We start from the raw sequence: 22,276 nt of genomic DNA on the forward strand, positions 1-22,276 counted from the left end.
AAATTCCTAACTCCACAACCTATCAAGTGGAGTTTACCATTGCAAGCTATGTGCACATGAGGATTGTGATCGAATGGTTCAGTGCAGCAAATGCCACTCCTGGTTCCACATCGAGTGCGTGGGCGTTGATGATGATCACAGCTGGCAATTTGACTGCGAGAATATAATACGCGACGTCCTCACAGAAGTGGTGCCAACGATGCCGATGGCATTCCACAAACCCCAGGCCTCCTCATTACCGACACAAGGAAACGGATTGGCGAAACTTCCATACAACCCGTCATATCAAGCTTCTCCTCTGGAACCCATCAACAAAAATACGCAATCCGCGTCGACGATGGTCACGACCACTAGCATGGCAGTGGGTGGCATCTCAGCGGTAGGTGAAAAGCCCGCTAAAACGCCATGCGGTTTATTAGTGGGGACCAGAAGCAGCCAACAAAATAATGCTGACCTCTGGCATACCAACACCTTCGCAGATTGCCGCTCGTCAAGCGATCCCAAGAAAGTTTCCAGCATTCGAGAACCACATGCGCCTACAGTCAAGCCTAGGAGGTAGGGCCCGAGAACTAGTACAAAGTAAATTACTATTACCAGCGATGGTTCTGAAATCATACAGACACTTCAAATGTGTTTCGGTCGGCCAGAGCATGTACTTCAAACAATGCTTGATAAAGCACGTAAAATGCCACCTTCAAAGGACAAACTAGAACCACTGATCGAGTACGCACTCTGCGTAAGGAACATATATTCAACGATGGAAGCCTGCGAGCTAGTCGCCCACATGAGCAACCCACTTCTTGTGCAGGAACTAGTGGAAAAGCTACCTTCTCAGCTCAAATTGCTATGGGCCATGAACCCAAAAGAAACCGCTGAGCCGGTGGTGAAAGTATTCAGCGAATGGATGAACACAATTGCCGAAGCAGCTAGTCAAGTGTCATCTCCACTTTACTTTGGGCGCAGCGAACGCCTTAATTACCATTCGGCGAGTGAGGAACCACTTCGTGTTAGGGGGAAATGCGTGATATGCGATGCCGGAGACCACAAGATCCAAACCTGCCCTAACTTCTCCGCTATGAACACGGCAGAAAGATGGGACGTGTCCCGCACCCATCACTTGTGCCTCAATTGCCTCAACAAGCACCGAAGCCAGTGCCTTTCAAGGAAGACATGCAACATAAACAACTGTCGCGAACGTCACCATCCCCTACTGCACGCAAAACAACTCTACCGCGCCGAACACCAACGCCAGCCAACAGCACCCGAGCTGGAGAGCGGTCACATTCTCGCCCATAGACATGCGGAGCAAACTAATTTCCGTATCGCACCAATCAAAATCGATTATAAGACTCAAAAAATTAACACCTTTGCCTTTCTAGACGAAGGATCATCAGTAACGCTGATCGAAGAAACTATCTTCCAGCAGCTGCAGGTGACAGGCGTACCACACCCACTCTGCCTGAAATGGACCGACAATACAACCCGTGTCGGAGAAACTTCTAAAACAGCGACTTTACGTGTCATCAACACGCAGAACGGAGCTAAATTTAAACTGAGAGATGGTTGCAGCGTCAGAAGCCTAAGCTTACCAATGCAGTCAGCCAACATGGAGGAGCTCGCCATGAAGTTCCCGTACCTTAAAGGACTACCAATTGCCTCATATGCCAACGTGCGACCAACTATAATCGTTGAAGCGGATAACTGGAATTTAGCCGTACCTCTTAGAATCCGAGAGGGAGCGTGGCGCCAGCCCATTGCTTCCAAAAGTCGACTGGGATGGACGTAGCAAATCTTTCCGAGCAAAAGAACTAACGCAGAGGGACACGTTAACATCCATGAATGCAGATGCTACGAAGCCGACACCGCCTTACACGAGGCCATTAAGCAAACTTTCGCAGTAGAGTCTCCTCGACGTGCCCACCTATATTCTGAAGCTGACTCCCGTGCCCTAGCCATCATGAACTCGACAGCCAAATTTAAGGACGGCAGATTTGAAATTGGACTGCTGTGGAAGAGCGAGAACGCAGCTCTACCAGATAGTTACCCAAACGCCCTTAGACGACTGATGTGCCTACACCGGAATTAATCAAGGAACCAGCACTAAAGATTCAAACCCAAAAGGAGATCGATAATCTCGTGCAAAAGAAATATGCCCGTAAGCTAAATGCAGCCGAGATATTGGAAGAACACTCGAGGGTATGGTATCTACGAACCTTTATAATTAAAAACCCGAACAAACCTAATAGGGTACGCCTAGTTTGGGATGCAGCGGCGCAGTCAGGGGGACAATCCCTGAACGACTTCATACACGCCGGTCCCGACCTCTTGAAACCATTGGTGGATCTGCTTATCTCATTTCGCGCCGGAAAGGTGGCGATCATCGGTGACATCGCGGAGATGTTTCATCAAATTCGAGTCAAGCCGGAAGATGCCCACGTTCAGCGCTTCCTTTGGTACGACCAAGATGACGAACTACACCATCCAAGCGTCTAAACGATGGAAGCGCTCATATTCGGCATAAACTGCGCTCCATGTATCGCACACTTCATACGGGACAGAAACGCTGACAGGTTCCAACAGCAAAATCCCGCCGCCGCACAAGCCGTGAAAAATTACCACTACGTCGACGACTTTATCTACAGCGGCAACGACAATAAGGAGGTGATAGAAATCGCCACACAAGTTCTCCATATTAACGCCCCAGGAAGGTTCTATATTCGCAACTGGGCCTCGAACTCGAAGACTGTGCTTAGCGAACAAGGCGGAGAATCATCGTCAACGGAGGTCGAGATCACCACCGCCGAGAAAGTCCTCGGCCTATACTGGATCCCGGAAACGGACGACCTAACGTTTATCTTCAAATTCTCCCGTCTGAAACGCGACAAATAAACAGAAAACGATGCACCCTCGAAGCGGGAACTCCTCCAAGTACTTATGTCAATGTACGACCCCCTCGGCCTCATCGCCTGCTACACTATAGAGCTGAAAATATTATTACAAGAAGTGTGGCGGACCCCCACCGACTGGGACGACTGCATACCAGAAAGCCTGCTCCCAAGATGGAAGCGATGGAAGCAGGCATAAACCCTAATCGCCACGGTCAAGATTCCGCGATGCTTCTTTAGAACCAACGAGGACATCCATGACGTGCAGCTCCACACCTTCGTAGAAGCGAGTGAACTCGCTTATGCAGCAGTCTCGTATCTTCGCATCCACCAAGAAACTCCGTTTATCTTAGCCTACTAGCAGCCAAAACTAAAGTTGCCCCGCTAAGTCCGCTGTCCATTCCCCGTAAGGAATTACAGGCAGCAGTCACTGGTGCCAAGCTTAGCCAGCAAATTCAAACAAATTCTCGGCTATTAGTTAACTCCCATTACTACTGGACGGACTCCAAAACAGTCCTCAAATGGCTGCGAATGGACCCGCTCAAGTTCCAGCAGTACGTAAAGCATCGAGTAGGAGAAGTGTTGGAGCTCACCAATGTCGACCACTGTCGACACTGGGTGCCATCGGACTTAAACCCTGCTGACATCGCCACTAAGACTTCGAGTTTCACTTCCATGCATAAATGGTTGGATGGCCTGGAGTACCTTCTCCAGGAACGCTCTCGTTGGCCCACCTGTACCGACCTAGGAGCCCCAACCCACATCGAAGTGAAGCAAGTGTTTTTCGTCGCCACTACGCCACTGGACCCCATCGTGAACGTAGAACACTTTTTTGACTGGCGGAGAACATCGAAAAGCTGAAAACAACAGCGCAGAAAACGCTTCCAATTTCGTGCATTAACTCCTAGATGATACGCCGCGCTCAAACAACACTGATACGCTACGCGCAAGTATCAGAGTTCCGAAAAGAAATATGTTTACTCTCCAAAGGTAAAGCTCTAAACGCAAATTCAAAACTAATTTGTCTTAATGTGTTTCTAGACGTTGACCAGCTGCTACGGATCCGAGGGAGAGCTGAAATCTTGTGCCCCCAACAGCAAATAATACTCCCTTGCGGACATTACGTAACACGCATAATTTTCAACTGGTATCACCGTCAGGTGCACCACACCATGCACGAGGCCTGCATCAATAGGATCCGTGGCATTTATTATATACCACGCTTACGAGTTTTATATAAGTCAGCCCGACGAGCATGCCAACGCTGCAAATATAATGCTGCCGCAAATGGCCCAACTTCCCATTTCTAGAGTCGCCGCTTATCAACGTCCATTTACCTACGTTGGAATTGATTACTTTGGACCAATTCCCGTGACCGTTTGCAGGAGGAAGGAGAAACGAGTAATCTTTACCTGTCTCACGGTCAGAGCAGTGCATTTAGAAATAGCTCACTCCCTCGACGCCTCGTCCTGCATTATGTGTATCCGCAACTTCTTCAACCGCCGCGGGACACCTAGAGAAATATTCACGGACAACGGCACTAATTCTAAAGCTTCCGAGAAGGTGATCTGCGAGAAGCTTCCAAGGGTTAACTTCGACGAAGTGTACGGATCGTTCGACACAATTAAGTGGAACTTTAACCCGCCAGCACCGCCTCATATGGGGGGAGCATGGGAGCGCCTTATAGGCTCCATAAAAAGGGTCCTGTCCGCCATCTGCCCAGCGATGAAGTTCACTAGCGAGAGTCTACAAAGCGCACTTTGGGAGATCGAATTTATAATAAACTCAAGGCCGCTCACGTTCGTATCGCTGGACACCAACGACGACGAAGCCATCACACCCAACCATTTGCTACTAGGGTCAGCAAGAGGATATAAGCCCATCTTCATCAACAATCTCTCGGTTCGATGCATGTGGCAATCGGCTCAACTATTCGCCGACCATTTCTGGAAACGATGGGTCAGGGAGTACGTTCCCGACTTAACTCGCCGAGGCAAATGGTACGTCAAGCAGCGACCCCTAACGAGTGGACGAGAACTTACCACGTAACACGTGGCCGAAAGGAATAGTCACCGAAGTGGTCTTAGCTAAGGACCAGCAAGTAAGAAGCTCTACGATCGAGACTGCCCACGACATCTTACGACGACCCACAGCGAAACTGGCTGTATTGAACGTCGGCAAGATTGAGGGTAACCCAGACGCAGGAGAGCCAAGTTCACCGGGGGGAAAATGTCGCCGCCGAAATCTGTTACAATAGACAGATCCAATGAGCCCGCTATAATGTTCCAATCAGCAGATGATCAGGCTGGAATTGTACCGTTCTACATAAGCTTTAAGCGCACTTGTCGGGTACGCGACATTCAGTACATTCAGTACGATTATTCAGTACAGCATCAGCCACATTCTGCTACGATTATTTTTAAAGCGGTTTCCTTACTTCTTCGTCTCACGGCTATATGTAATGCTATACAGCCAGCAGTTATATATTGAATAATAATTTGGATATATGTTAACCTACGAGTTTTATTAGAACCGGGACGTGCTACGTTAAAGTCGAGGACAGGGTGGCGCTGGCCTCAACACCTACAATAATGAAAAACAACAAAAGAATAAGTTTTATATTTATTTGTATATTTAACTATTTATGTAATAAAACATGTTCACAATAACAAAATAAATGAATAAATAGAATAAGATGTTAAAAAAATGCTTCTTGGGACTTGCTTACGCCCTTATATGCTGTCCAGGAAGTGACAAATCACAAGTCGGTAATCGGCTTGTAAAATAGGTGTATAATCATCATGGTGGGTCTTGTGTGTGTCCCTTTTATGATGGTGACATGTTTATGACTCTTTCCAGTTAATGATTCTGTGACAGAAACACAAGTGCCAACACATCTGAGAAACATTAGCTTGTAAAATTTATTGGGGTTGTTTTGAATTCTAAATCAGTTTGACATTCATGGTACGACAGCACGTCACGATCAGACATGCACAATTTTCCATAGGACGAAATAATATATTTGATCAACCTCAACAATGCGTATGAGCTATAAACTTTGACTCTATATCGCGCTTTTTTCAAAAAATGTACGTGGTATACCTTAAATTCCTCAATCCGCACCTTATAGGCAGATTAGAGTAGGGCTTCAATTCTCACGTACACAACGTACAATATTAATTGCTCATAATGTGGAAATAGGTCAAAATCAGTTAATTTATGGATAATGCAAATTATCCTGGAATCCGCATACATTAATGAAGGGTTGCGGGGTAGAGGTGCAGAAAACATCGCTTTTCCGATGTTTTAGGCAAAAATTGATGTAACATCGAAAAACAGCGAGGCCTCTGCACATCTAGTGCGGGGCCATTAATGTGCTTATTGTATCTGAAGCCGCGCTTACATTCTACTACTAACCTTGTAGCAGAAGTATCAGTAAAGCTTAAGATCGTTCCGGATGGCGAGATTGTTCTTTTTCGTCCGTCGCCAAGAAAGGGAGATCGAAGAATGGTTGGCTGCTGGAATCATACGCGCGTCTACATCAAACTTTGCCAGCCGAATAGTTATAGTAAAGAAAAAGAATGGAACACGTCGTATATGCGAAACATTAACATTGAGATTAAATTCGATGGTGTTGAAAATCTTCAAAGCACTCGCTGTCCGGCCCCGTAATCGAATATGTGCTCGAAAAGCTGCACATAGCGAATGACTTTAGCGTCAAGGACTTGGAGAATGGGGTTTTCACTTGGCGGTAGATGAGGAGAGCAAGAAATACACAGCCTTTATAACCAAATCAGGACTCTTCGAATTTGACAGAACCCCATTTGGTTTCGGAATTCGCCTGCAGTTTTTATTCGCTACGAAAACTACGTGTTTCAGGAGTTGATGAACAATGATGTCCTTGATTAATTAATTCACGCCGATACCGCGTAATATTGTTTAGAGAAAATGTCTCTCGACTTGGGCTGAAGATTAAGTGGCGAAAATGTCATTTCCTGCAAGCTTGAGTTTGCTTTTTGGGAGCACAACATGAGAACGAAAATCTATGGAAAAGGGGTAAAAACGGCAGCGGTTAGCAAGTTTTCGATACCTTAAAACGTCAGGGCAGTCCAACGTCTTCTGGGATTGACGGGATTTTTCAGCAAATTTGTTTTAAATTATTAACTTTTGATCTTTGGAAAGGATTTCTGTTTCGAATGGCTAAGACTCAGCTTAAATGAAAAAGGAGCCTGTCATAAAGCTTTAAACCAAAGATGCCAAAACGGAAGTACACTCGTATGCATCAAAAGACGGATTTGTGGCTAATAATGGGAGACTGCACCCTGTCCAATATTGGAGTAAAAGCCGTATATCTCGCCATCAAGAGATTCAGACTCTATTTTCTGGGAACGCCCTTCAAGTTGGTCCCAGATGGCATTGCATTTAAACAAATTCTTAAGAAGTCGGATGTACTAAGCGCAGTCAATTTATAGTCGAGCATCAACCTGGGGAATGATTGAAAAACGTTGACAGCCTTAGTCGTTACCCCAACCTAGTATTGCTAATGTCTTTGGGGAACATAGCGCGCCCTAAAAAAATTGTCAAGGAAAAGCGAGATACTGAAGGCGATAGAGGAACTGCTAGCCGATCGACCATATGAAGGATAGAAGATTAATGGAGGCTTTGTTTTCAAGGAGGTTCATGAACATGTTCTTTTGGAAGCTGTAAAGAAGGAAGTTGCTTCGACGCCCACTGGTAATTTTGCTCTCAAAAAAACTGTACACGCTGTACAACAATATTATTGTATCCCTCATCTCGAGCAAAAAGTTCCACATATTGTCAACAACTACGTAAATCATGAGAATTATTTTCAATAAGAAACTTGGCAAGACGGAAGGACTACATCGACAAGGGGGATCAGCCACTACTTACGTTGCACGTAGACCATTTGGGTCCCATACACGCCATACATACAAATCAAAAGGAACGGTCGATAGGAAGGGGATACGATGTAACACCACAACCAGCTGTAATTATATGAAGTTGTGGCACTATATCAAGGACAATGAAGATACTTGGTCAACTGGAACAGATAGGTAATCAGAATTGGCCGAATGTAAGATTAGTTAATAGTTTAAGAGTTACCTTATGCCACAACAGAAAGAGCGAAAGAAAGCATTTTACCTAACAGCAGAAAATACCAACAGAAGCAGTGAAATGACCAGAAAAGAAAGTCTGAGGAAGACACGGAAGGAGGTCAAGATGGTGACGTAAAAGAAGAAGTGAAACGATGAGGAAAGGCTGCAGCAGTATCTGACATTTGTATTATAATTTAAGTTTAATTCAGATGAGACGATGTGTTTTCCTTGACTCGGTTTTTCAATTAATACATATTTAGATTTCTGGTTCCATTTCGGTGATCTTTTGATAACCTCTCTAAGAAATTAAATAATATTCCGGTTACTCGTATTATCTTTCGCTCCAAACTCAGATTTCCGCACGCCTCCATAGATAGGTGGAAAATAGTTCTCACAAGTTAATGGTTCTCAGTTGTTGGAATATTCTCAAAACATCTTTGGAAACCGATAAAACTTATAAGTGAAGGACATGTGTTAGTAAATAAGTATATTCTTCAAATGGGTATAATGAGATAGCGCCCTCTTGGAGGATTCTTCTAGCTTAGATAGCTGAATTTAAATATTCAATAAAGGCATTTATATGTTATTAATTTTAGCAAAATATAACATACTAACATAAAATAGCAGCGTCTTTTTATTGCTCATCTTGGTAGAGCGGTTTAGACTTGGTAATAGGTGTTTATAGTTGATAATTAATTGTTAATTTATTGGGTTCCATATGTTTTCTAGTTGTTTACTAGGTATTTTCTAATCGCTTACTAACTGTTAAAAAAATGTTTGGTAGCTGCTTTTTATAAGCAATTTGGGTAATTGGCAAACACATGGGTCTGCCAAAAAACTGGTTTTAAAACAACATGGTAAGTTCATTCACTTGGACAAAAAAATGTCCTCTTTTCTCATTCTTTGCAGGTATCGATTGTATCAAGGGTCCCGTCATAAATTTATCTTTAACTTCGATAGCTAGCCGTACACCCTATATCACAGTTATTAGCTTCAATAAAAAAGGAAATATGGTTGCCAAAAGAGGATTTTTAACTATATATTATTGGGAAAGTAGTTGAAATCGCTTCGGCGTATTACATTTAAAAAGCAAACAAAAAATGGGCTTATGCCAAAATCTATCACCAAAACAGATGTGTGTACCCACACCTAAATGATATATTATATATTTTCTAAAAAAATGTCTGCGAATTAAAATTTTTTAAAGCACGTTACCTATTGCTACACCATACCATACTATACTCCCAAAGTCAATGTTGTTATCTACAATAAAAAGGTGGAGGTGTGAAGGATTGTTAAAATGCCACGACGCAGGCGCAAGAGTTGATCATAAAATGTGCAGCTGAAGAGAGCGGACGTGTCTCGCGCAAACTCTGGGAAAAGTGAAAGAAAGTGGATGAATTAAAGACAAACAGTACATAAAATCTAAGCTGTTGAATTTCAAATAAATAAAAAAGGGAAAGTGAAAAAAGTGAAGTGAACTAAAAGAAGTGCATAATTAAAAGCTCAATGAGCAACGAACCAAATAAAGAGCGACTAAGCTTCGTGAGCCGAAGAGTCGGGTACGTCTCGTATGCCTCAACGCGATAACGAAGTGCAAAAACCGACCCTACTGACTGTCGATAGCCAAATGCACGGTCATGCTCACCAACTCTACTTACTCTTAGTCCTACTTCGACGGCGTGAAGTTTTCAGTGCAAAACTCAAAAAACAAAATTCAACAAGCGTGCCCAGTCATACAGACCGGATTAGATCGCTACATCCATGTTAAGCGTAGGCATAGCCCGCAGAACACTGCGGTAGGTAACAAGTCAAAAATAAGCCGTGCCCAATTTACAATAAAATACCCGAATGCCCTGGTCAACAAAATTGTTGCGCTAACCGGGGGCGGAAAGCAGAACATTTCCGAGCTGTATCCAAATATCTGGAGGAAGCTTAGAAAAACTACTGTATGTACCAGCTAAAAAAGAGCATGGGCGTGCAGGTGGTACTCAATGAAATCGAGCACGACGTAACCCCCAAGGAAGTTATCGAAGCTCTCAAAGAAAACGGGGTTTCTGCAAAGAACGTCAGTAACATCATCAACATCAAAAGAGCCGCAACCACTCTTCGAGGTCGAGCTGGAGCCAGACAGCAGTCTTAAAGAAAAATGATGTGCACCCCATTTATAAACTGCAATACTTATTACACCGAAGATTTAAGGTGGAAGAGCCATATAAAAGCAACGGCCCGTGCAATGCACAAATTGTCAGGAGTAGGGACATATCAGGTATACTGTACACTTCGGCACGGCTGCAAGATCCTCATTTGGTCAATTAAATACCCAAAAGGGCTTCTCATACGGCCTTCGATTAGGGACGGAAAACCGACTCCAGCCTAATCTAGAAAACGTTCAGCAGATCCAAGTACAGTCGGTACAAAGTATGATGGAATTCATGTCATTCATGAAAACAACCATGCAAACACAGGATCAAAACCAAAACATGGTGTTACATTTGCTTGCAGCTAAGCAGTCCAAATAATCGATAGCAAGTTTACGAATAACAATGAGGAACGCCAATGGCGTATCACAACACAAACTTGAAGTAAGACAGTTTCTGAATGAAAATCATATCGACATTATGCTACTGGTAGAGACGCACCTCACAATCAATTACAACTTCCAAATAAGAGGCTACACTTTATACCGCACAGATCATCCAGTTGGTAAAGCTCACGGCGGAACCGGCACCTTAATCAGGGAACGCATCAAATACCACTTTCATTAAGGTTTGCAACTAATTAATTGTAGGCCACGTCTATCAAAATTTTTTACAATTTTTACAACTTACTTGGAGATCGCTTCATAGGGGACTAGATTGCGAAACACAGGCACTGTTGATCACGCCTCGTGCCTTCCAAGGAAAGACAATTATATAATGCAACCATAAAGTCCAGATACTACAGATCACCCGCAAAGGCTGACGACGCAAAGAACCAACTGGTTAAAATATAAAAAGGACATAGACTGCTCTACCGATGCTCTTGAAGATGTACTCGTGGCAGCAGCCACTATCTCAACAGCGTCTGCGACGTGCTTGGCAAACCAACAGATCGCCATCATCAAAACAAAATCTTAAGAATGCCACTCGCACACTAAACCGAGCCCTGAAGCAAGACGCTCGAGGTGCCCAGGCCGAGCAACAACACAGCTAGCCAATCACCTCATCGTAGTTGAGAGGTGGCTATTTAATGTAAACTTAAACGTTTACTTTAAACAGGCAAACATGCCCTCCACTATCATTGAGCAGTACGCAGATTCTTCAAGCCACTATCACTGGGGCACCATGGTATACTTGCAACCAAAACCTCCACAGGGACCTCGGCATTCTTGCTGTAAAATTCGAAACAGACAAACAAAAAGCGCCCTACAATGTAAGTCCCTCTGCGCACCCAAATCGTCTCGCAAGAGTCTTGGCTAGGGTTTCCAGCAGATTCCGCATACAACGCAACGACCTGCCAACTCAATACCAGTCATATGACTGCTAATTAGGTTATTACTATAAGATTTGATACACTTATTGTTAGTATCCAAAGGCAGAAGATTCAATAAATAAATATCACACTCAGAGTGAAAAATTTCGGTCACAGTAAATCACAAACTTAACTTGTTAAAAAGTTATACATCAAAATATTTTTTCGAATGCCTTTTCAAAATATAGTGAAATGATCGATGCGTGGCATTTTTCAGAGAGGGCTATGCTGACCAAAGCGTCTACAAGCCAAAGACAGTCACTAGCCGAGTCGATCTAGCCATTTCCGTCTGTCCGTCTGTCTGAATGAACGCTGAGATCTCGGAAACTATAAAAGCTAGGCTATTGACATATGGCGTGCAGTTTCCTGAGCTTCTTACGCAGCGCAAGTTTGTTTCAGCAGAGTGCCACACCCACTCTAACGCCCACAAACCGCCCAAAACTGTGGCTCCTACAGTTTTGATGCTAGAATAAAAATTTTAACTAAAACGTATTGTTCTCATCAATACCTATCGATTGACCCAAAAAAAAAGTTTGCCACGCCCACTTTAACGCCCACAAACCGCCTAAACCTGTGACGCCCACAATTTTCATGCTAGATAAAAAATTTTAACTGAAATGTATTGGTCTCGTCAATACCTATCGATTGATCCAAAAAAAATTTGCCACGCCCACTCTAACGCCCATAACGCTTAAATCTGTCTACCGCCGGTGGGTGGCGCATTTTAATCTCACTTTGCTGCTTGCATATCTCCATTTCCCTTTGGTCCCTTTAGCTTAGTAACGGGTATCTGATAGTCGAGGTACTTGACTATAGCGTTCTTCCTTGTTTTATCTTATATTTCAGGTATACAGGGATAAAACGTTATGAGGCGATGGGATGCGATTAATGCATTGTCCCTTCCGGACTGGTGAGTTGGTATTATTGTGATAACTTTGTTCGATTGGAGTGATTTTAATTTTAAAATGATGTTAAAAAGGTCTTTTTTCTGTTTTTAGGCGTTTTTTGTCATTGAGTAATTCATTATATCGTACCCTGATGTGTTCACCTTTCGGCTATTTAAGGGTGTAGGAAGTTCTATAAAATGTATGTTATGTTCCATAAATTCTGCTGCTTTGTGCGGTAAATCATCTTGTCTGTTGTTTAATGTATCGTTTTAAACTTGAAGGGAAACTGAAGTGTGTATGTGTGTAGTGTAAATTACTGCCATACGAGCGTGAAGACCAATGCTTAATAAATGCTTTGCCTATATTCTCCTGATAAGGTCTGATTTGAATTATAGTCTTATGCCTTATGCAAGCAACAAAAAGTGAGAATTTTATTGCAGGTAGTTTTACACTTAGTATCTGGGTTGATGTTGGATGTTTCATTATGTGTACTTAATTTCTAAGTTGTTCTAATTTCTCTTCTGTATAGCGACTTAATTTGTTTGAAGCTCACTAGATTTCATTTTTCATATTTCTGTAGACTGTTCTCCAAGCTGTGTCTTTTTCACCTTAAGGATTTTAACTTTCCACCACCAAGGTACGATGTGGTGCTGCTTAGGGCCTTTAGTTTGGGGGATGCTTCTGTTTGCACTCTGTAAAATTATTTTACTTTAATTGTCTTAATTTATGAAACGAGAATCTGAATTTTAGGACATAATTACAACTGAAGGTAACAAAGCAAATCCAAAAAGGATTCGAGCTGCTCAAAATTTTCATATCCAAAATGTCCAAACTCTCTCTCGAGCCCAATTCAAACACGGAAGAACGCTACAGTCAAGTACATCGACTATCAAATACCCGTTACTCAGCTTAGGAGACCAAAGGGAAATGGAGATATGCAAGCAGCAAAGCGAGACTGAAATGCGCCACCTACCCGTGATCTCAATATATGGTTATGTGGGAGGTAGACAGATTTAAGCGTAATGGGCGTGAGAGTGGGCGTAGCATTCTTTTTGGATCAATCGATAGGTATTGACGTAGCTAATACATTTCAGTTAAAAATTTTTATCTAGCATGAAAATTGTGTTAGAGTGTTATAGTGGCCGTGGCATATTCGCGTTACAAACTTGCGGTGCGTTTTAGGCTACGGAACCTAAATCTGATATCCCAATCTTTGATAGTTTCCGACATATCCGCGTTCATACTTACGACATTTTAAAGTTTGTGGCCGATTTGTGGGCTTTAAAGTGGGCGTGGATTTTGGGTCAATCGATAGGTATTGATGAGAACAACACATTTCAGTTAAAAATTTTATTCGAGCATCAATACTGTAGGAGCCACAGTTTTGGGCGGTTTGTTGGCGTTAGAGTGGGCGTGGCACCCTGCTGAAACAAACTTGCGCTGCGCAGTAATCTTAGGAATCTGCATGCCTAATTCCAGTATTGTAGATCTTAAAGTTTCCGAGATCTCAGCGTTCATACGGACAGACGGACGTGGCTATATCGACTCGGCTAGTGATCCTGATTGAGAATATATATACTTTATGGGGTGGGAAACGCTTCTTTCTGCCTGTTACATACTTTCCGACGAATCTAGTATACCCTTTTACTCTATGAGTAACGGGTATAAAAATTAACACTGAATAGAATCAAAGTGTTTTGGACCTCTAACGAGGTGCTCACTTTCAATACCTTAGTTATCGCCACTATTCGAACTGTTAATGACGAGCCTGCTTACTCCAAAATGTACCCCTACCCTATGGGGGCAGTAGACTTTGGTCAACGGTTTTCTGGTCAACGGTATAATTAGGCCCTCTAGGTCACAGTATAAGAGCCCTACTTGGGTTGTGGACAATTAAGGGACTGAAGACAAAGGGATCAGATAAAATCGGTTGATGATCGACTTTAAAAAGCTCAACGAGCAAAGTATCGCCGATCGCATCCCCAAACCAAACATACCCACGATTCTAGCGAATCTGGAAAAAGCTTAATTTACTACCCTAGATTTGAAATCGGGGTATCACCAAATACTTCTGGCGGAATAAACTGCGTTTTCAATTAACGGAGGGAAGTACGAGTTTTGCCGACTACTTTTCGGACTAAAGAACGCAGGGATTATATTCCAATGAGCCATCGACGATGTGCTGCGGGAAGCAATTGGGAAGATATGTTACGTCTACGTAGACGAGGTCATAATATTTTCTGCAAGCGGAAACGAGCATAAAGCACATTGACATAGGGCTCAAGCTCCGGCTCGATGCTAACGTGGGGGTGGCACGGGAGAAGATGAAGCTCTTCAAAGAGAGTGTAATATTATTAGGATTCATCGTGACTAGAGGAGAAACCCGAACAAACCCAGAAAAGGTTAGGCCAATAAAAGAGTTTCCCGAACCAAAAAATCTGTTTAGCCTCAGTTCCTCCTCAATCTGGCAAGCTATTACAGAAACTTCGTCAAAAATTTCGCCTCAATTGCTAGGCCCCTTACAGCTATACTCAAGGGATAAAATGGCATCGTCAATAATGTGTCAAAAAATGGTACTGTTTACGTCAAAAGGGCGTTTAATTTAAGGAGGCAGTGTCGAGCGGCAGTTTTATCCAGATGTCTACATCTCGCGCGCTCGCTCTGCCGTCGGCTCTCCGTCTCCATCTCTCCCCTAAGTCTCAGCTCCGCTCTGGAGCGCTTAAGTTAAGTTAGGCTTAATTAGTTCTTATTTCCAAGTGAACCAATAAACATCTATGCACGTCGCGTAAAAACCCCGAGGTACCCCTCTTTGTTGGGACTTCAGCTATTTTCAGCGATCAAGCCACCCGCCCCAATAGTGACTATTAAGTTCAATGAAACCCAACGCAGCGCATTCGATCACCTGCGAAATATCCTGGTATAAGAAGATGGCATATTGACGTACCCCGATTTCAAGCTACCGTTTGACCTAACGAGCGACGCCTCAGCGAGTGGGAAAGGCGCGGTACTGTCATAAAACAAAAGACCTATTACCATGATTTCGCGTAGCCCTAAGGACTGCGAACTAAACTACTCCACTAACGAAAGCGAATTATTAGATATAGTCTGAGCAATAGGTAAGCTCCATAACTACTTGTACGGTACCAAAGAGTTACGGATTTCCACAGACCATCAGCCCCTTACATAGGCTATGTCTGACAAAAGCACTGACGCTAACATTAAGCGATGGAACCACTTTATCGACGAAAACAACGGAAAAGTTTTTTACATGAGCGGGAGGCAAAATCTGATAGCCGATGACCTGTATCAGCAACCCCTGAATAACCTAGAGGCTAAAGCTCAATCTGATAGCCATTGTCTTCTAGGGCAATAGTAGATGTACGAGCTCCAATACTCCAGTTGGTTCTACCCGAATATTAAAACTATCTATTGCGACAACGGAAGCCTCGTTGTCGCTCTGAAACTATTACATCCTTGCTGAAAAACCAATACAGCATCGATGTCGTTAATGCGACACCGCTACACAATAGCTCCAATGGCCAAGTGGACAGATTCCACAGTATTCTGGCAGAAAACTCCACATGCCTCAAAATTGATACAAAATTGACAGCCAACGACAAACAAAAGTTGGCAATAAGACACCAAATCGAAAAAGCTCAACAAGCTAATTTCAAGCTAAGCTAAAATCGAACTTTAAAGGTAGGAAAAAACTAACGCATCTTTACACAGGAAAAGTATCCAAGCAGATGTGAGATTATCTATCCTTATTAGGGGGAGGATGGTAAATAAAGACAACTTAAGATAGGCATTAAATTATCCATATAACCGTATGCTTACTCCCCACAGGTTGGCTGTAATCTTCTTAATCCTTTCAATCGCGAACGCGCGGATGACAGACTTCTCGCATTTGAAATATATTCCGGTACTGGAGGGAAACGGGTTAGTATGGAAACAGTATGGCCTTGTGAGACGTTCGACTGACTTGTCGGAGGATTCGAATATCAGTAACTCTACCGTCAGAATGTACGAATAATTTCCCCAGTCATTCCCGCGTCGTTATTTCATATGCGGAAATTGCTGGAGTTTGACGTAGAGAATGCCCAGAGCCTATTGGCCAAGCTTAAAATGCACTACAGGATGGCCTGGACTTTGGATTTTTTGGGCACAGTACTGAAGGTTGTGGCGGGTACTCCCCTGAGAAAATATTATTTAATGAAGCTCAGCTTATAGAGTCGAATCACAGACAGGCGGTAATTAACATGGAAGCACACAAACAAATCAATCTCCTTACAGATACTTTTAATTAGATACTTAAAAAGAAGAAAGATGGATTAGTTGAATCCGGACAACTAAAAGATACGCTTAAGACTAGGAAAAGAATACTTTTTGGCGAAATTCAAAATTGCATAATAATCATCAATGAACAGCCGACGATGGTTAGCATATATGACATGCCTACAATGACAATAAAAGGAACCCACCTCATCTCTTTCAAAAGGAAGGCCGTAATAAACGATTTCCCTTACCTTATTTACCTTACCACTTTGTGAGTAAGAATTCAGGGATTGCCGCATCTCCGTTGCTGAACATAACGGGTCATGATCATGTCCTAAGCCTACCAATACTACAGGTGATGAACGAGCACAATCTGCGCATCATACAGGAGATCAGAGATGACGTGACGGCCGGAGGATTCCCGAAGATCTGGTTCATAGTGGGAGTGGCAAAAGTGATTCATTTAAGTTGCAGAAAGCCATCGACGAATTGATTATCACCGAGGACGGCGACAGACTTAAGGGGAAAATAGTTAACAACCAGCTCCCAGCATAGGCTAATTTATATTTTATTAAATAAATTTTCTATACTTTATGGTATTGTATCACTCTTATATATTTCATATATTGCACTTACACTTTCTATTACACCCATGTATGGTCCACGTTAATTTCAGCAGAATGCGCCGTTAAGGGCCGGGGCCTTGTCTCATTGGTGGCTAGCGACCGTGCGACTTTTGCAATTTGTGCTTGGTCAACGGTTTGCCACGGGCATCAGGCCATGCATGACTTCTTTTAAATTCTTTAGTTCAGTTTGATTTTATATCCAATAAAGCGAAGATCGCTGGAAACAAAATTGGTTATTGTGCCTTAAGGGCCGTAGCAACGGAGATAGTAGCTCCCATCATAAACTTCTCTGCAAGAAGGAATAAAGCACGTGGAAACCGTCAGGTATCGCAGTGGAAACTAACCCTCTGGAAACTAACCTTTCCCAGCTGTGACGTCACTGACCGAGGCCGATGTCCTTTTAGAATTTTTATTCTTTTTTATTATATTATCTAGATTGTAATAAATATGCAAAATGTGGAGTGCCTCCTCTATATAATCCGAAATCCGATTACATCACAAATATCGAATCCCTCGGTGTAGATGTTTTCGTGTTATCTCCATCACATTCAAAGAGTATTGAACTGGAGACGTAAATGGTGTAAATTTACTAACACTTTTTAATCTGATTGCACAATATATAAAGACATTTTATATAGGTTTTTACCTTTTTCTTTTACCCTGAGATGTGCATAATCGAAATTCAACAAATGAAAATATTTGAACTTTCCACAAATTAAACGATATTTTTCAAACTGTCCCCCATGGACTACCTGAGTATCAAAGACATATTTGGCTTTAATTTAAATTTATTAAACTCTTTAATTAATGTTAATCTTGTTTTCCTTATTCATGTTGATGGTAGAGCTATTTGGACTTGGTAATATCGGATTCTAGTTATTAACTAATTGCTTTCTAGTTGTTTCCTATTTAAGCACTAGCTGTTTTCTAGTTCATTAGCTGTTTGGAAGCTGTTATAAGTAGTTCAATTGTTTTGGTAAGCAACTTTGATAATTTGCAAACATATGTGTCTCCCAAAAAGTGGTTTTAAAACAACATGGTAATTTCATCCACTTGACAAGTGTAATATAAAAAACATTTTCCTTTTTTTGTCTACTGATTGTATAAGAGTCCCATTATAAATTTATCTAAAACTTCGATAGCTGGTCTATTAATAAGAATACAAAGTGTAAGAAGAATACAAAACATGATTGTCAAAAGGTTACTTTCAACAGTCTTTAATTTGGAAAGTAGTTGAAATCACTCTTACGCCGGAACAAGCAGTTAAAAACAATATCTGTCACCAGAACAGGTGTATGTACCCATACCCAAACGACCCATTCTATCCTTTGACAAAAAAACTTCTGCGAATTTTTCACGTAAATTCGTAACCCATATTTTGGATCTCATTAAGCATGTCACCTATTGCTATCTGTACCAAAGCCCCAGAATCAAGGATGATCCCTAGGGTGTAGAGGTGGTAGTGCAAAAGATTGCCAAAACGCTGGCTCAAAAGTCCATATAACAGGAAAAAATCTTAGAATATTATGCCTCCATGAAAAAAAAAATCATAGCAAATGTAATTAGCTTAACAATCTGAAAACTAGTACAAAGGGTTAGGCAGTGCTAGGAAAGGTGTTTTTTGTTTTTACCTAGGTAAGGTAAAAGGTATTGGGCAAAAACAAATACCTAGGTATGGTAAAGGTACCTAATTTTCGCAGTACACAGGTAAAGGTAAAAGGTAAAAATATTGTTTTTGTATGTTTATTTTTTTTTTTTATTTTATTTATTTGTTTGTTTGTTTTATTAAATTTGAAGCAATTCAACTTAAAACAAGGAAGAACGCTATAGTCGAGTACCTCGACTATCAGATACCCGTTACTCAAAGGGAAATGGAGATATGCAAGCAGCAAAGCGAGATTAAAATGCGCCACCTACCGGCGGTAGACAGATTTAAGCGTTAAGGGCGTTAGAGTGGGCGTGGAAAATTTATTTTTGGATCAATCGATAGGTATTGACGACACCAATACATTTCAGTTAAAATTTTTTATCTAGCATGCAAATTGTGGGCGTCACAGGTTTTCGCGGTTTGTGGGCGTTTAAGTGGGCGTGGCAGTCTACTGAAAGAAACTTGCGCTGCGTAAGAAGCTCAGGAATCTGTACGCCAAATCTCAATAGCCTAGCTCTCATAGTTTCCGAGATCTCAGCGTTCATCCGGACGGACAGACAGACGGACAGACGGACAGACGGACAGACGGTCAGACGGACAGACGGACAGACGGACAGACGGACAGACGGACAGACGGACATGGCTAGATCGACTTGGCTAGTGATCCTGATCAAGAATATATATACTTTATGGGGTCGGAATCGCTTCCTTCTGCCTGTTACATACTTTCCGACGAATCTAGTATACCCTTTTACTCTACGAGTAACGGGTATAATAAGACGGGACTTTGGTCCTTTTAAAAGTATGTAACATTTTCTTTAAATTTTCTTATAACAATCATAATGTAAACCAATATAAATGCTTTCTTTTTTAACACTACTATTGTTTCAAAAAACTCGTCCCCCAGCCTGTTTTGTTTAGGGGCCAGAATTTAACCCCCACAACTAAATAACCATTTTACTGGCGCTGAGCTGTGTTTTATTTTAGAAATACATCCAAGATGCGATTATATTTATGTAACGCTGTTAAATGTTTGTAATGGTCACATAGATATGTCAAAACCTCTATTTCAAGTTTGCAATGATCCATATCTTTGTCATTTATTGGCTTTCTTTGAATACTGGAATTGTAAAATTCTTCAGAATCGTTAGTGACAATACTGTCATTTATAAAATTTTCCTTGTGTTCTTAACATTCCTCGATGAGCCTCGATGAGTTTTTCGGAACGGTATATTAACGTTCGCCAATTGCGGATTGCAGCACCTTGTAAGATGTTTTCTTGACGTGAGAAGTTGGTAGAATCTCCACGATGTAGTCGCACACTCTCTGATTGATATTCAAATATTTAAATGAACACACATTTTGATATATTGAAATATTACATTTTACTATTAATTTAATTACCTGGGCTAAACTCAAGGAACCGAAGAACGATATTGAATTTTTTTGTTACTCAGAAAGTTCCATATTGTTTAAACTTTCTTAGCTTTCATGGCCTCGTACTTCGTGTAACTGCTTGGACGAACCCTCTTAAACTGTTGAATAGTTTTTTTTAATAGTAAGTCTAATTACTCAGATATATAGGCATCTTGCACATTGCGACATTCTCGCTTCCCGCTCTATGAGGTATATTTCTGTATAGGGTGTCACCCTCCATCACGTAGTCCGGGTGCTTTTGCGGCTGGGTCCTTTTTTTCCGCGCATTTCCTGAATCCAGCTGCATGCTGCAGACACTTCCGCCGCTTACTCCGTCTGCCAACCTAACTTGACGTCGTATCCTCGTTATCTTCCCGAGCCAGGTTGTCCGCCAGTTCTCTGCTTATGAAGCTTGCTGTTGCCCCGGTGTCGATTGCGGCCTTGTACGTGCCTCCACCAATCGTCACCGTTGCGGACTACTGCTGCTCCTCCTCGATCAGCTTTCCCGTTAGTTTAGAGAAGTAGCATCTTGCGACCCCCGCTCGCAGCTCTGCGGCTGAGGCGTTGGTGTCGACATCCCCGCACCCAGTGTCCGTGACCGCCGCACTTTCGGCAGGCCTCCTGGGGGTCTGTGATGTGTGTCGTTTCATGAGGCCTTTGTGATGTGCTTGGTGGCCTCCACACAGTGTTTGTTGGCTGCCTCTGTTGCTGATGGGGTGGTGTCCATTGGCCTCCGCCTGGTGCGCCTGTTGCGTGCTGCCGTGGGACTCGGTGTGGTGGCGACCATTGCTCAATTCCCCGTGTCTCCTTGTTGCCTGTCTCTTCGCATCTTCTGAATGTGACCTGCGTTGGTGATGCTGACTTGGCCTTCGAGAACTTGTTCTCCTGTGCGAACGCTTCCCGTTCTTGTTCGAGTTCTTCGTACTCATCGGCTAATAACATTAGCGTATCCAGGTCCGACACTTTGTACGCCCTAAGGAAGATCCTTAGACTTGGGGTGCAGTTCTCCTTGACGATCCTTCAGGTGTCTTTCGAAGAATAATAAAGTGGCCTCACCATCGTCTGCGTGTCGATCATGTAGTCTTTGAACGACTTGGTGAAGCCCTGCTTCCGTTGCCTGACTATGTTCGTCAGCCAGAAGAAGTCTCTCGGCAGAAAGTATGTGTGAAAGCTCTCAATGAAATCTGCCCATGTTTTCCATTGCTTGTTGTTGACGATAAACCACTTCAAAGCCCTTCCCTTAACATGTCTAAATCCAAGCCGTATGTGTTGGCGGACCATTCTACGTGCTCCAGGAACTCGAATTGTTTTTCCGGCACGTCGAACCTGAACCGCTCGAACCACTGGACCACTCGCGGACCTGTTTAGTGACCTTTGCATAGTCCGACTGGCTGGGTCTCGAGATCAGCGCTGCTGTTTTTTAATTTGGCTTGACTCTCTCCAGTGGGCCTCTTTTTGCAAGTTGTCAATGCTCAGGCTTGCCCCTAGGTTGTCTCCTTTAGCGTTATTTAGCGTGATGCTTGGGCCGGCTCTGTCGTGGTATGTAGCTTCCAGCTCGGCCCAGATGTCGACGAGTTGTGGGTCATTCTCCGTTTCTCAGTAATATTCCGACAATGCCTTTCTCATGTCGTCTAATATGCCGTCCAGGGCGACATTAAGCCTCTGTGCGACATGGGCGAAATCCTCCCTCTTGAGGCGGTAGATCCATTTTTTTTTCCAATTCTGCTTTAAGTTGCTTTCATTGCTGGGACAATCACGTTTTGGGCGCTAGGTGTATCGAACTGATTTTGTTTGTCTGCTCGCTACGAGATTCGTGCGGCTAGCTCAGTAGATTGTGTGTGTTCGTTCCACCAAATTTATATAAACGTGACCGCGCAGTAGCTCAGTGAGAAAGCACAAAATTCACTTC

General features: G+C 42.8%; 2 protein-coding genes across 2 annotated transcripts; both read left to right on the top strand.

The window, feature by feature from the left end:
• Window positions 1–73: 73 nt before the first annotated feature.
• On the top strand, window positions 74–2,493 carry LOC139354295 (uncharacterized). Its single transcript, XM_070998515.1, has 4 exons — window positions 74–379; window positions 480–555; window positions 648–1,669; window positions 2,059–2,493. The coding sequence occupies exons 1-4, from the start codon at window positions 74–76 to the stop codon at window positions 2,491–2,493; spliced, it is 1,839 nt and encodes a 612-aa protein (XP_070854616.1).
• Window positions 2,494–2,496: 3 nt separating this feature from the next.
• On the top strand, window positions 2,497–2,889 carry LOC139354296 (uncharacterized). Its single transcript, XM_070998516.1, has one exon. The coding sequence runs from the start codon at window positions 2,497–2,499 to the stop codon at window positions 2,887–2,889; it is 393 nt and encodes a 130-aa protein (XP_070854617.1).
• The last annotated feature ends 19,387 nt before the right edge of the window (window positions 2,890–22,276 follow it).

This window comes from Drosophila suzukii (genome assembly GCF_043229965.1).
Source record: "Drosophila suzukii chromosome 2 unlocalized genomic scaffold, CBGP_Dsuzu_IsoJpt1.0 scf_2c, whole genome shotgun sequence".
NCBI lineage: Eukaryota > Metazoa > Arthropoda > Insecta > Diptera > Drosophilidae > Drosophila > Drosophila suzukii.

What these genes read in the sequence shown, in the direction of transcription:
- LOC139354296 (XM_070998516.1), top strand. Translation starts at nt 2,497, where the DNA reads ATGGAAGCGCTCATATTCGGCATAAACTGCGCTCCATGTATCGCACAC.
- LOC139354295 (XM_070998515.1), top strand. Translation starts at nt 74, where the DNA reads ATGGTTCAGTGCAGCAAATGCCACTCCTGGTTCCACATCGAGTGCGTG. An exon ending in CAGTGGGTGGCATCTCAGCG is followed by an intron (nt 380 to 479) that starts GTAGGTGAAAAG and finishes ACACCTTCGCAG; the next exon opens with ATTGCCGCTCGTCAAGCGAT. An exon ending in CCTACAGTCAAGCCTAGGAG is followed by an intron (nt 556 to 647) that starts GTAGGGCCCGAG and finishes TCGGTCGGCCAG; the next exon opens with AGCATGTACTTCAAACAATG.